This window comes from Heptranchias perlo, chromosome 8 (assembly GCF_035084215.1).
Source record: "Heptranchias perlo isolate sHepPer1 chromosome 8, sHepPer1.hap1, whole genome shotgun sequence".
NCBI classification, from domain to species: domain Eukaryota; kingdom Metazoa; phylum Chordata; class Chondrichthyes; order Hexanchiformes; family Hexanchidae; genus Heptranchias; species Heptranchias perlo.
The window spans coordinates 66,239,684-66,254,098 of record NC_090332.1 but is presented as its reverse complement, the minus strand read 5'-3'; the positions used below and the strand labels follow the sequence as shown (position 1 = coordinate 66,254,098).

Sequence of the window (14,415 nt, the reverse complement as noted above, 5' to 3'; positions counted from 1 at the left end):
AGCTCCTGTCTCCACTCTTCAGGACAGTCCAGAACGGGGTTTCAACCCTGCACCTTCTGACTCAGGCGGGAATGCTACCACTACACTAAGGGCTCATTCCATTGTAACGAGTGAGGCAGGGAGTTTAATTATTGGCTACACTGGATTATTGTATGGGTTTAATTTAACATTTGTTGAGTAACTAAAGATTTCAAATTCACATGCCCAACAAAAGACTTAATTTGATTAGAGTCTGCAACGTAATTGTCAGCGTTGTAATATTGTAATATTGCTAAAAGATAAAATTACTGATCTCTATTTTTTCCTCCCTTCCTTCCATCCTTAAGGTATAATGAAAACTGCATAGAACCATGGCATATAGATCTAGTTCAGAAGATCTAACTAAGTCATTGGTCTTTCGTCTGCATGAAGGCACCCCTGAAATTGTGCGTGATGTTCTCCTTGAGCGTGGCTGGGTGGAATATGATGAAGAAGTGCAGGATGAGGATGACTGGAACTTGTATTGGCGATCTGGTTTTTCCAACACGGAGTATGAAAATATTATGCCTTGGCAAAGACTGATCCACTACCCAAACATCGTGGGCATAACTCGAAAGGACAATCTCGCTCGTAATTTGAAGCGTATGTCAGGAATTTATGGCTCTACGACGTATAACTTTAGCCCTACAGCTTTCATTCTTCCCAATGATTACACCAAATTTGTTGCTGAGTATACAAAAGATAAGAAAGCTAATGGTGGAAAGCTTGGATACTGGATATGCAAGCCCGTTGATCTCTCCCGTGGCAGGGGAATATTTATATTTCAAGATATTAAAGATTTGACTTACAGCTGTTCTGTCATAGTGCAAAAGTACATCAGCAATCCCCTTCTCATTTCTGGTTACAAATTTGATTTGCGAATCTATGTTTGTGTCACTAGTTTCTGCCCATTGACAGTTTACATTTACCAAGAAGGTCTGGTGAGGTTTGGGACAGAAAAGTATAGTCTCACATCTTTAGACAACGTATATGCTCATCTAACAAACACCAGCATCAATAGATTTGGACCCTCCTACACAATGGATAAAGAGCGGGTTGGTTCTGGGTGCAAATGGACAATGAGCCAATTCCGTTCTTTTCTGCACAGTCTGAATATAAATGAACTGCTCATGTGGCAGAGAATAAGCAATATAGTGACAATGACCCTGCTCACAATTACTCCATCCATTCCATCCCCGCCTAACTGTCTTGAACTCTTTGGTTTTGATATCCTAATAGATGACAACATAAAGCCATGGCTTTTAGAAGTAAATTATAGCCCAGCACTAATAGTAGACTGTAACGCTGATGTGATAGTGAAGAAAGGATTACTATACGACCTCATTGATCTGCTGAATTACAAAGAGATAGATACATTGCGCCAGCGTGGTTACCCAAGACCATGGCAATATAATGCACAGACTCGCAGCTATCCTTCCTTTTGCATAACTAACTCAGTTGGAAATCCACTGTCTCTTCAGTCCAGAACTTCTAAAAAAGCATTTATGAGCGCTTCAAAAGAAACTTGGTCCAGTACCAAAAACCATTCCCTATTACTCTGCCGCAGAAGTTGTAGTCAGTCTAATGTGTCCAACCAAAGCTGTGTTAGCGAAGACCAAGAGGAAATCAAATCTCCATGTACCAGTAAACTGCAGCACTCTCACTTACCATGTTCCATTGTGGATGATTCTGGGAAAAGTATCAAAAAGGTGTATGGTCCCACAGGTCCAGTATCTGTCCGTTGTTCAGACACCAAAGAATGCGCAAAGAATGTGAAACTCACCAGATCACTGCCAAAGAAAACCTTGACTTCACAGTTGAGAGAAAAGATGAACAAAAGTACCCCACGATATACACGGAATCCAATAGACAGGGTAATGTTGCTGGAAACAAGAACTGCACAGTCTGATTGGTATTTTCGTAAAATGAGTCCGAGGTTTCCTTCAGTTAAAATGCAAAGGTACGAGTTAGCATATTTTCCTCAGTACAGCATTTCAGATTTTGACAAGAAGCCCATGAGCCGCATAGGTGACTTTATACTGACATTTCCATTTAATGAAGTGACACTGAAGGCTTCTCAAGACCCTTTAAACGTAAGGGCAGTAATGCAGGAATTGCAAAAGATGCTGAAGAGAAAGATATTTCAGGAACCAAAGAATGCAAAAAGAAAAAATGAGCCCCATCCGGATGGTTCTTGTAATAGAAAAGAATGTTTTGGTTCTTTGCTGTGGGGACCACGGAATCCTCCATTGCTTAGCGAATGCTGCTTTGAAAACTAAGTGGTTGAGCATTTGTATTAATCCCAGTTGCTTTAATTTTATAAATCAAGATACTAAATTAATCACGATTGGAAATAAAGACAACTTTCTGGGGATAGTTTATTTATGACTTTTTTTTCCATTTAAAAAAAATTAGTTGACGGGTATTGGTCTAATTTATTTATGCCTGGAAACCAGAATAATCTGTCAGGTGTTATTGATCCAGTTATCTCAAGTAGTAAAAACAACTTTTATTTTCACACTGTAATGGCTGTACAAGTATTACACAACAGTTGTAAACATGATGGCACAAAGAAATAGTGGTAAATAGGATGGATACCATGTACTATACAGTAATCACGTGACCAGTAAGTGAAATAGTCTTAACCTACTAGTTGTTTACAAGAATGTGATGCAGTACACTTAGCAGACACTTTCTTATTGTTATTGTAGTACAGTACTTGAAATCATATGCTGCAGTAAGCCTTTAACAACCCAACTTTTAATGTGCTTCACAGCATTGTGTAACTGGCTGTATGACTCATTTCTTATGACAGCTCTAACACTGAGTAATTAATGGGCTTTATTAAATAAATAAAATAATTTTCTGCATTCAATCTGTATGTTGCATACTTTTTTTAATTCTCCCACGATCCGAATAAATTGTGAAAAAAGAATGCACCTACATCCTTGAATTACAGCTAACTTTCCTACATATTCGAAATGCAACACTGTGCAATACAATTACCCTTCAAGATGAAAATTAGGGCAGTCTTTCATCCTTCATAACCTGCGGTGGTTCACTCACTGCAGAGCAAGACCTGCAATGCCGTATAAGTTTCAGTATCCCACTAGACCTTCTTAATGCATCAGTCCCCCATTAGTCAGTTCTCTTATTTTTGTCACAAACACTGAGGCCAGGCAGCAATTTAGCGCTGACTTCCGTGGCATGTTTATGTGCCATTTAACCAGCATGTCTAGGCTTTATTGCGAGTGATGTTTTCAGCGACAGCTCCTATATTATTTATGGGCCAACCAGTATATGAGAGAAACAACCATTACACCACCACTTTTACATATCCAGTCATAGGAAGAGGATCTGCAATAGTTTCTCTTCCCGCTCCCGCACCATTACCTCTGGAGTCCCTCAAGGATCTATCCTTGACCCCCTCCTATTTCTCATCTATATGCTGCCCCTCGGGCGACATCATCTGAAGACATGGAGCTCAATTTTAAAACGGAGCCGGGAAGGGGACGGGGGGGTCAAATTGAAGTCGGGAAACCCATTAGTGCAGATTTCCTGGACATCCTTACGATTTTGACGTAAGGGCGTCTTTTATTTTTTTTTGTCGGTTTCCTGTCCCACTGACCGGCTGATTGACAGGTTGGTCTCAGTCGGAGGGGAGACCAGCCAGGGAGAAGACGTCGTCAGGTAAGTCTGCAGGTAAGTCTTTGTTTGTATGGATGGGGGGGGCATGGGTAGGCACAAGGGCATGGGTGGGCAAGGGGCATGGGTGGTATAGGTGGGCACGGGTGGGCACATGTTGGCACGGGGTCGCGAGTCATGGGGGATGAGCTCGGGGGTCAGTCACAGGGGTGGGTGTCAGGATCGGGGGTCATTGGGGTGCCATCTACCTGTTAGTCTCGGGCCTTCTCACCTCCTTTCACGAGGTGTAAAAAAGAAGGCCCGAGAATACCGGACCCCGGGATTGAAATTGGGAATTGGAGAAAAATGGAGGCCTGAAGCCTCCTTGAAAGGTTTTAAAGCCCGACCCGCCTCCTGGGAGCGGGTTAGGCGCCGCCCCTCGTCCCGCCCAGTGAAAACCGGAAATGGGCAGGTTGGAGGTGGTTAGGGGGTGGGTCTGAAATGGTGGCAATTTTCAATGTCCCCCACCCCCAACCCACCCATTTTTTACTTTGAATATTGAACCCATGATGTCAGGTTCCACATGTATGCTTACGACCCTTCAACTGCCTCTGTGTTGTCAAGCTGCTTGTCCGACATCCAATCTTGAATGAAATGCAATTTCCCTCAATTGAACACTGGGAAGCCATTGCCTTCACCTCCTTCCCCCTCCCCCCCACCCCTGTCACTAACTCCATTCCTTCGCAACTGATTCCATCCCCCTCCCTGGCCATTGTCTCAGGCTGTACCAGACTGTTCGCAACCTCGGCATCCTATTTGACCCTGACCTGAGCTTCCAAGCTCACATCCTCTCCGTCACAAAGAAAGCCTGCCTCCACCTCTGTAATATCGCCCGTCTCCGCCTCTGCCTCAGCTCATCCATGCTTTTATTACCTCCAGACTCGACTATTCCAATACTCGCCTGGTCAGCCTCCTATCTTCCACCCTCAGTAAACTTCAGCTTATCCAAAACGCTGTTGCCCTTATCCTGACTCACACCAAGTCCCACTCACCCATCACCCCTGTGTTCGCTGACCTACATTGGTTCCTGACCCACCAATGCCTCGAATTTAAAATTCTCTTCCTTGTGTTCAAATTCCGCCATGGCCTCACCCCTCCTTATCTCTGTAGCCTCCTCTGTGATACAACCTTCCAAGAACTCTGCGTTCCCCCAACTCTGGACCCTTGTGCATCCCCACTCCCTTCGCCCCATTGGCAGCTGTGCCTTCAGCCATCTAGACCCAAGGCTCTGGAATTCATTCCCTAAACCTCTCCATCTGTCTCTTCCTTTAAGGCCCTCCTTAAACCTTATATCTTTGACCTAGCTTTTAGTCACCTGACCTAATATATCATTCTTTTGCTTGGTGTAAAATATTTCCTTAATACACTCCTGTGACATGCCTTGGGGTGTTTTATTACGTTAAAGGCGTTATATAAATTCAAGTTATTGTTGTACCACCAGAAAATGGTAGGAAAACATGTATAAGCATTATTAACGGATTGGTTCTTCCAGGCATTAGTGGGCAAATTCATTACTTCTTGTAGGTAACTAATCTAACTAGGAAAATTATTGGGACACCTATCTCTTTAAGAGAGCGGAGGTAATATGTGTAGTGAAGTGGTAAACCCACTCTTTATGAATGTATTTATGATGTTGCTACATATAGTGGCCCGAGCAATTCCTCTCCCCGTTACCTTGGAAACCTACACTACAATATGAGAATACTCTTGAGCAGCCATCTTCTGACATTTTAGCTGCTTGAGGTATAAAATGTGGGACCTGAAAGGAAGCCTTGAGAATTCTCTGTCTGTTATGGAATCTTGAACTGTCCAGGGCCCACAGACCCATTTCTACTGGTTCCAGTGACTGATGCAGTCAACCATCCAGATATGTTACTAGTCCCTTGGAGATAGAAGAATCCACTCTTTTTTTTGTCTTGTATAAAGAGTTAAGAATGCTTTCTTGTGTACTTAATTCCATCCATATAATCGGAAAGGGCACTTTTTATATCCACAAGGTAGAATCTGCATTATTTTTGCTTGGGCAATGTAAAATTCAGAGACCACCTTAGGGAAAAGTAGGCAAAAATCATATGGGTTTCAGGCTTGCTGAATTTTCTGACTAAAGCGATACCTAGGATCAATATGTCTTCTTGGAGACCAGCTTTAGATCTACAGTACCCATACTATAGATTGTGCATCCACTTACATCTATATTCAGACCCAATGTTAGAATTTAGAAGCTCAGGTTGTATAAAGCAGCTTCCATTCACAGAGATTACAAAATATGTGGATATAGTAGCTGACTTTTCTGACCTTTGCACCCAGGCAATAGGCAAAGGTCAGAAATAAGAGGACAGAGGCCAATTATGCGAGGTCTCTGTTTTCTTTACATTGTCCTGAGAATTATGGGGCTTCTCAGCTCTCCCTCCTCCAATTCCTATGCTTACGCCTCAAAACGCCCATTTCCAGTGGTGTCCCAAGAAGCTGGTGGTAGGAATTGTGCTTGGAACCCACCCTCCCCCACCCCACTCAGATGGGGGGACTTAAGGGGGCCATGCAGCAAGGTGGAGAAGGCTGACAAGGTAAATGGCTTATTTCTTTGGAAGTAGTCCCATGGATTTTCAGGCATGATATGCCTGTTGGATCACCTCCAGAGCGGCATCTTCAAAGAAGCAGTATTGCTCCTCTCCCTCTTTGCTGCCATGCTGAAATGTTATCAGCAAAAACTAAATTTTAAAATGTGCAGCTCAGCTTTAATTACTATCAGAAGCCCTTTCAGAGCTGCTTGAAGGGCTGCTGATAGTCTGCAGTCTGCTCTGTGAATCAGCCAGTCTGTATAGGAGATTATTAAAATGAACTTGCATGAAATTATGCAAGTTTGGCTCGACATGATACTTGTATTCCTTTTCTGTCACTAGTGCAACAGGAGTACATAATTGGCTCACATGAGGGTGGTACATGGAAATTGACCAGGAATACACTCATAAGGGGTTGGTGCAATTCCTCACTGCACCTATACAAATAAAGCCCAATTTCTTGATAGCACAAGGATGTGTGTACAAGGGAAGTAAAGAACTAAACTGATATAAATTACTAACCTGAATCTGAAACCTTTTACCTGTTAAAAGACTTTGGCACTGAAATTATGGTTAATGTGTTCATCTGAAATTCTAATGTCCACTATCTTAACAGAGGCATTAACCCATTTATTTTAAACAGGATTATGGCTGTTCTAACATAGCGGAGAGACATTTGAGACAAATGCATTAATCATCTGCACACTGCATAATTTCAGGACCCTTTTTGTCAGATTTCCTTGGTATGTCAAAACCAAGTAAAATAGTTGAAAAGGAATATACCGAGTATGAAAACCATATTTATTTATTATACAATATTAAATAAATTGAAAATTTATTTGTAAAATATTAACCCGGATAATCAGCCAAAAATAAAAGGCATAGTGTGATAAAGTTATGCTATGATGAAAAAGTATATGGTGCAAGATGGATTTTTAATGCATGGTAGTTAGTCTGGCTGAATGTGCTGTACTGACAATAATGAAGGGAACAGAGTACATTTATACTGTTTATTTCATTAAGTTCATAAACAATCCAAATAAATTAGCATACACTACCAGTCTGATCAGTGCATTCAACTGTCCAAAACTCATATATAGGGCACACTATATGCATTATTATAAGACAAATGAACTAAAAAAATGAAACTACTCCAAACTGGAAATTTTAATGTAAATTTGATATAAATAACAATAACAATTTGCTTGACATAAGTGCAAACACACAGCCTCAGGGTCATTACTTTTATCTGACTTCAACAAATTTGAAACATTTTGAGATGCAGCTACAAGAAAAAATGAGGACCTCAACACTTAATCTCTTTGATGTTTATTTACTAAACTTTATGGCCCCAAAGTTCCTCGGGTGGTTGTTCGTTAGCAGGAGTCAAGCTGGTACAACATCCATGTTGGGCACATCTCTGGCACCAGCTGGGCTGCCCATGCCTGCCAGAAACTCCAGCATCTGTGAGGGAAGGGGGCTACCCCGACCATTCCCATCCCCCCACGCCCCAACACCCCCCCCCCCCCAACCCACAGCTACTCTGACCATGGTCTTATCGGCCGCCAGAGCAAAGGGGCAGATTTGCAAGCATTTTATAAACTGTAAATCTTCAGGGGCCCAGGCCCACATACACCCTCGTGGAGGCTGGTATGTCTCCACTCACTTGTCATACTGGCCACCACTACTACACTAGAACCCCATTCCAGACTCACGAGCAGGAACTCCTGACTTAAGGAGGCCCGTCCATTGCCATCACTTGCCATGTAAGGGATAGATGGAAGTTCCGCCCTTACACCGCATAGAGAAAATTGGGCATTGGCTGTTTTCCTGGGAGTTCCACTGGAGTTACAGCAGGACACCGGTGGAAATCCTGCAGAATTTAGGCTCTTGTGATTCTAAAGCTTGGGTTTTCCTGGTATTAAAAAACACTGATTGGAAAATCCAGGCTTCAGAATGATAAATGGCACTTAATTCGGCAATGCACCACATTACAATGGATCGGTCTCAAGGATAACTGATTCATCTAGTCACAATCTGGAAAGATTACCTGCTAGCAAGTGTCATCCAGATGATAAATCTATTGGATTACTACTAGCATGGGGTTGAGGGGAGCTCTTCATATTAGGTGAAACATTACCCTGCATAAATCATGTACGTTACCACTGCAAATCGATGATCTTCTGCAGTGTTCTCACAATCAAAAAAGTGTAAAACTATACATTTATATTATATAATATACATTGCTTTCTATTTTATTTATAAATTTCCTGCCAATTCTTTGCCCCCTTGCCTATACTACTTAAAGTTTGATTAATTTTGTGAGGAATTTTTTTTGTAACTCAAGAAAATTAAATTAAACCTGCTTTGAGATATCACTGCTGTTGTGTCAGTCTTTGTTTTGGTGACGCATTTACCAGGGACCAATGACAGACGAGATTTCTAAGTCACGTTGTTCTGATGGACCAATTATAATGCTTAAAACCAACAAGCAGCAGCAGTTACCATGGAAGCAAGCATGTGATAAACAGGGCCAAATGAGCCATCATTGTACAGACAGAAACAGGCTGAATCCCCAGTTTCACCTGACCTGCCCTGGTCCAGTGCCATGTCAAACATGTAACTATCAGGTTGTTCATGTGCTTAGCAGCAGCCAATGTGCTCGCTCGAAAGCAACAGGGATTGAACAATCACATGATCACAATTGGCCAATGTGATTGCTAGAAACCAAAAATCGGAACCATCACCTGATTATTATCAACCAATGAGATTATTGAAAAGAGACAGACCAGTTATTGCATTACACAAATATACAAAGTAGATTGTGGATTTTGTTCCCACATTTCTAATCTTTATCTAATATTTACATTTTACAAAGATTAAGTTAGACAGTAGAAAATGTAAAAAATAAAACTTGCATGATATATAAATCAAACAGCATTAAATTAAAGCATATTTTTACAGTTCAAATAGAATAGCTTTCTTTTCTATAAAATGTTATCAAATAGAGTGGAACATGATATTTAGAAATAAAGAATTACTTTAAGTCCGTATGCTGAAAAGTGCATTTTAATCAGGGTCTTTTAATGAATGCTAAAAATTTGGTAAAAACATACATTTAAAAATTATTTATATTTTTATCCAAGATTATGTTTAGAAGTTAGATTGCTGATGGGAAAAATGAGGAGCCTGTGCACTAAAAAGTAATAGATGTTGTAGTGGTGGTAATTGTGACTTTGGGCGGTAGCGTAAAACAGGTGATAGCGCAACAGCCACCCACTATGCATCTCTCCTGATTTTCATTTCCATTGAAGTCAACTGAAATGAAGAACGGGAGAGATATATAACAGGCAGCTGATCCGACATCGTCTCTTTTACACTATCGGCCAAAGTTAAAATCATCCCCACTGAGCCTGTGGGTCTCACATGCTGAGTGATTTCATCCATCCCTTTATGGTGAGGCATCAAGTGAAGGCAGTGTGAAAATTCAGAAATAGCCACCGAGGTTGCTCTTGAATGTTTCCTAGTGGTGAACAATGGAATGAGGTTTAGCAGACACCCAACAGGAGGTCTCCAGGCTGTTTTCATGGCCAGAGAAGTTACCAGGCAAAGACAGACTCCAAGAGGTAATGGCTCTGCCTGCAGTCTTTGTTGCCAAAGACATTGCAGCTCAGAGGCAATGGCTGATTCCTTTCATTTTTTCCACCTATGCAAATAGTAGTTTGTGCATTGCATTGAACTAACTCGCTTCTGAGATGGAAGAATGAGTGAAAGTAAAACACCAGAATTTCTAGTAGTACCAAGGAATTACACAGTTGGCAGTTCATATTCGACCACCTCATTTGGAAGATGAGCTTCTAGGACCTAACACTGTGCACTGCAGAACATGCCACATCATAGAGTGGAGAGATGCAGGTCAATCTCCTCTAATCCCTGACTGAGCTCCTGATCTCAGCAATGTTGCTGAGGGAGGACCCGGTATCTCCCCACGGGAAGAAAAGGAGAAATCGGTGGGGAAAGTCATTTCTGAGTTGCTTTCCTACACCTCATAGCAGCTGGCTCAGACAGGCATTGATGGAGGCTTGGAAGAAAACCGGCCACCTTGTTGCAGTGCATGACTGAGGGAGGTAAGCATAGTGGGAAGAAAATAGAGATTTTATACCCTCAATTGATAAATGAATGGGCTATTGGAAATGATTAAACAAGCATTGCACATTATTAGGTATTGTTAATGGTAGAATTATTAAATTCTGTTTTGTTAATCTGGTATTAAGAAATAAAATTAAAAACTGACACAGTGTGACCGTCCTGCTGCTTCGCCAAGGCTGATTCATTTTGAGTTTTGCTGGCAATGTGCAGAATGCAATAGACATTCCCGTCCACCTGCAGTCTGACCCTGTTTTACAGGCAGATCCTGCAATAGTGACACACATGACAGGGGACACTATCACCTCTGTTCAGAACACAACTGATTCCATTTAAACACCTTGGGGGAGATTTCCTCTTCTCTATATTTGGAGAGAAATTCTGACTGTAGGTATCGTAACACAAGTTATGTGATTTCTAAATATTATACAGTGGAAGTGCGCCCATTTATTTTTTTTGTAAGTACAGCACACCACTCCTTGAGAATCAGTGAAATTACCCCGATAATTATTTTTTATGCATAACAATTTCTCCAGTCTCTCAGGGTAACCAGCAAATAACAACAACTTGCATTTATATAACATAGTAACACCTCCCAAGGCGCTTCACAGGAGTGTTATCAAACAAAATTTGACACCGAACCACATAAGGAGATATTAGGACAGGTGAAAAGTAATGCCTTCCCAATTGTTTTAACTTCTTTCCTAACCTTTTCATATTCCCTTTTGTCATCCAATCCTTTATTGTCTATGTACTTAGTGTATGACTTTTTCTTTAGTTTTAATTTTGCTCTTATTTCTTTCTTCATCCATGGTATATATCATTACTAGCTAGTTTGTTCTTGCTTTTTAGTGGGATATATTTCCCCTGGACTCGACTGATCATATTGATTGCAGAATGGGTGTGTAATAGGCAAATGAATTTCAAATAGAAAAATGGGAGGTATTACATTTTGGTAGGAAGAATAAGGAGGCCGCATATTGCTTGGGTAATAAGAGTCTAAATGGGGTAGAGGAGCAAAGGGATCTGGGGCTACAGATACACAAATCACTGAAAGTAGCGACGCAGGTGAATAAGGCCCCATAAAAAAGCAAACCAAGCACTGGGGTTCATTTCTGGAGAGATAGATATTGAAAAGCAGAGAAATTATGTTGAACTGGTATACAACCTTGGTTAGACCACACTTGGAGTACTGTGAACAGTTCTGGTCTCCATATTACAAAAAAGATATAGAGGCACTGGAGAAAGTGCAAAAAAGATTTACTAGGTTGATACCAAAACTGAGGTTATACCTATCAGGAAAGATTGAGCAGGCTGGGGCTCTTTTCTCTAGAAAAGAGAAGACTGAGGGGTGACCTGATCGAGGTCTTTAAGATGACGGAAGGGTTTGATAGGGTAGACAGAGAGAAGATGTTTCCATTTGTGGGGAAGACGAGAACTATGGGTCATAAATATAAGATAGTCACTAATAATTCCAAAAGGAAATTCAGGAGAAACTTCTTTATCCAGAGAGTGGTTAGAATGCAGAACTCGCTACCATAAGGATTGGTTGAGGCGACTAGCATAGATGCATTTAAGGGGAAGTTAGATAAACACATGAGGGAGAAAGGAATAGAAGGATATGCTGATCGGGTTAGATGAAGTAGTGTAAGGGGTTTTTACTGTTTCTCGGGCTTATTATAGGTCAGACAGTTATGTTTTTCCTGAGCTGCCCTGCCCGCTGTGCGGTTGCGAATCGCTTTCCCCTTCCTGATTCTGAGCTGAGGACTTATCAGGCGGTAACAAGGACAGACGAACAGACCAGTGGATTGGTACAAGGAAAACCAATGTTTATTAATAAGAAAACTAAAACTACAAGGTAAACAGTATTATACAGAAGATAAAAGAAAGCGGTATGGATGCAATACAGTCTTACACTTAACGGGGTGGAAGAAACGGACACATCGAGGGAAAATTCTAAAATCACAATTTTAGCAATACCCCTTTAACTCCCACCCTTACACCTAGCGAGGTTGTCTTGTGGCGGCCAGAAAATTAATGCTCACCGGTGAAACAGATGAAAAGGCCTGGCCCCCGTGCCCTGCTGCTGCCGTCGACGTGTGGTTGCGAGGTTTACTGGATGGCCTTCCTTCTTAGTTGCTAGCAGGCAGACAGGACACCGGGCCAAGAGAAGAGAGAGATTCTTGGAAGCCCCAGATATATCCTCCCGGTATCAGGTTTTTTTTCATGCCTCATCAGCTTGCTCCATTGTTCGAGTTGAGCAGGAAAACGTAAGACAAAGGACCCCAATCTCTGGCCCATTTACATAATGGCCGGTATCTGTACTGATGAGTTCCATAACTGCTTTCCATTGTTCCTGAATGTTCCTTGATGGTTCACCTTAGGTGGGATTACTTCTGATGGCTTGCCTCAGGGCGTGAATGCAACAGCTTGTCTCCCTGCATTGTTCAAAAAAACATCCCTGTCTGCCCTTGTGGAAAGGTGTCCAGTTTCAAATGCTGCAGGCCTTTGGCCATGTGTCTGACTGCAGCCATTTTGAGAGGCCCTGGCTTGTTTAGAACACAGTCACACCAGGGTTATTTTTTAATAACTCCAATAAATCTTCGGGGGGGAACATGTGAAATTTTGCGAATCCCTTCACTCCCCCCTGTGGATACTTAAACTTGCTTGAAGTGTCCATGCAAGGTGAGCAAAATTTCTGACCGTCGCAAACAACCCTCCCCTTTATTTACCTATCCATAATCCCTTGACACATACATTCCCTTACTTGGAGAGAACCCCAGTATATGGTAGGCATTCAGATAGAAAACAAGGTTGAATTACAACAATCCCAGCACGGAGGGGTCCAAATACCCCTGCACCACTTGGGATGAAACAGTATTTCGCATACTATACAACACAACGATGAACAATCTTTATTCAAAACAACATCAAAACGAAAACTTACTTTATTGAAAACAACAAACGGAAGGGACCATCTTTATTAAAACAATGAAACAGGCTGCCATCACTCGCAAGGGATGCGTCCCCGAACTCACGCGGGTGTTTCGTCTACCGAGCATACTGGTCCTTCCATACCCTTTGTGTTCTAACTACTACCTCGAGACCCCTATTCCTACACTGGACGCAAACCAGGTAGAGGACGATCCCGAGCTGACAGATTACTAGCACGTGAGATGCCAGACGAATCCAGGAGGGGACCTCTATATTCTCAAAGATGTCCCACCAGGGTGGGGTCGTAATACTCAGAATATCGGCCCCTATCTGGACAGTCTTCTGTTCCAGCGTGTAAAAGTGTTTTTGGGACACCCCTACTGCTTTTAATAATTTAACGAGGTGTTCTGGGAGAGGGGGGATCTGGAAGCCGAAGTGGGCTACATACTCTTGGAGGTTGGTGAAATTCTCTTTCACAGTGAGGTGAACAGTGGATGGTTCAGGGATGGGGACAATTCGTAACTGTGCCACTTGAACTTCTGCCTCGGGTTTAAGGCAGAAACTGCTGTCACTCACCGCGCACCAGCTGTGCTGACCATGCTGGTAGTGAGACGCTGCTGTGGTGACGCAATATGTCCCACCTCCTATATACGCCACCTGTGGGGGAACATGGCCTTGTGCCATGGCTTCCGTGGTGCAGTTTATAGGCTTCGCGTCAGCAGCTCTGAACCCGCACTGCGGTTTTGAATAGGCGTTCAAGTGCTGGGGACACAGGATTATGTGTGATCCCCGGCTCTGGCACCCCAAGAGGTCAGTACCCGTCATAGCATGCTCCCACTTTATGACGTAGGGCGGGACCGCTGTGAAACGAACGTGTGCACCCCCCTGAATGACACCAATGTTCTCTACCCTGTACACCGGCGCGGGTCGGGCCGTCCCGCCCATGACTGGCATCCTTACAACTATCCCTATGATGGTGTGGTTGGAACGCCCACAGTCCACTGGGACTGGGTAGGCCTCAGAAGCTAGGCGGAGCTGGCACGGACTTAATGTATTCTCAAAAGGGTGGAGGGCT

General features: G+C 42.5%; 1 protein-coding gene across 1 annotated transcript; it reads left to right on the top strand.

Annotated features, from left to right (window-relative positions):
- Positions 1-332: 332 nt before the first annotated feature.
- On the top strand, positions 333-2,851 carry ttll2 (tubulin tyrosine ligase-like family, member 2). Its single transcript, XM_067988355.1, has one exon. The coding sequence runs from the start codon at positions 351-353 to the stop codon at positions 2,295-2,297; it is 1,947 nt and encodes a 648-aa protein (XP_067844456.1). The 5' UTR covers positions 333-350; the 3' UTR covers positions 2,298-2,851.
- Positions 2,852-14,415: the final 11,564 nt, after the last annotated feature.

What these genes read in the sequence shown, in the direction of transcription:
- ttll2 (XM_067988355.1), top strand. Translation starts at nt 351, where the DNA reads ATGGCATATAGATCTAGTTCAGAAGATCTAACTAAGTCATTGGTCTTT.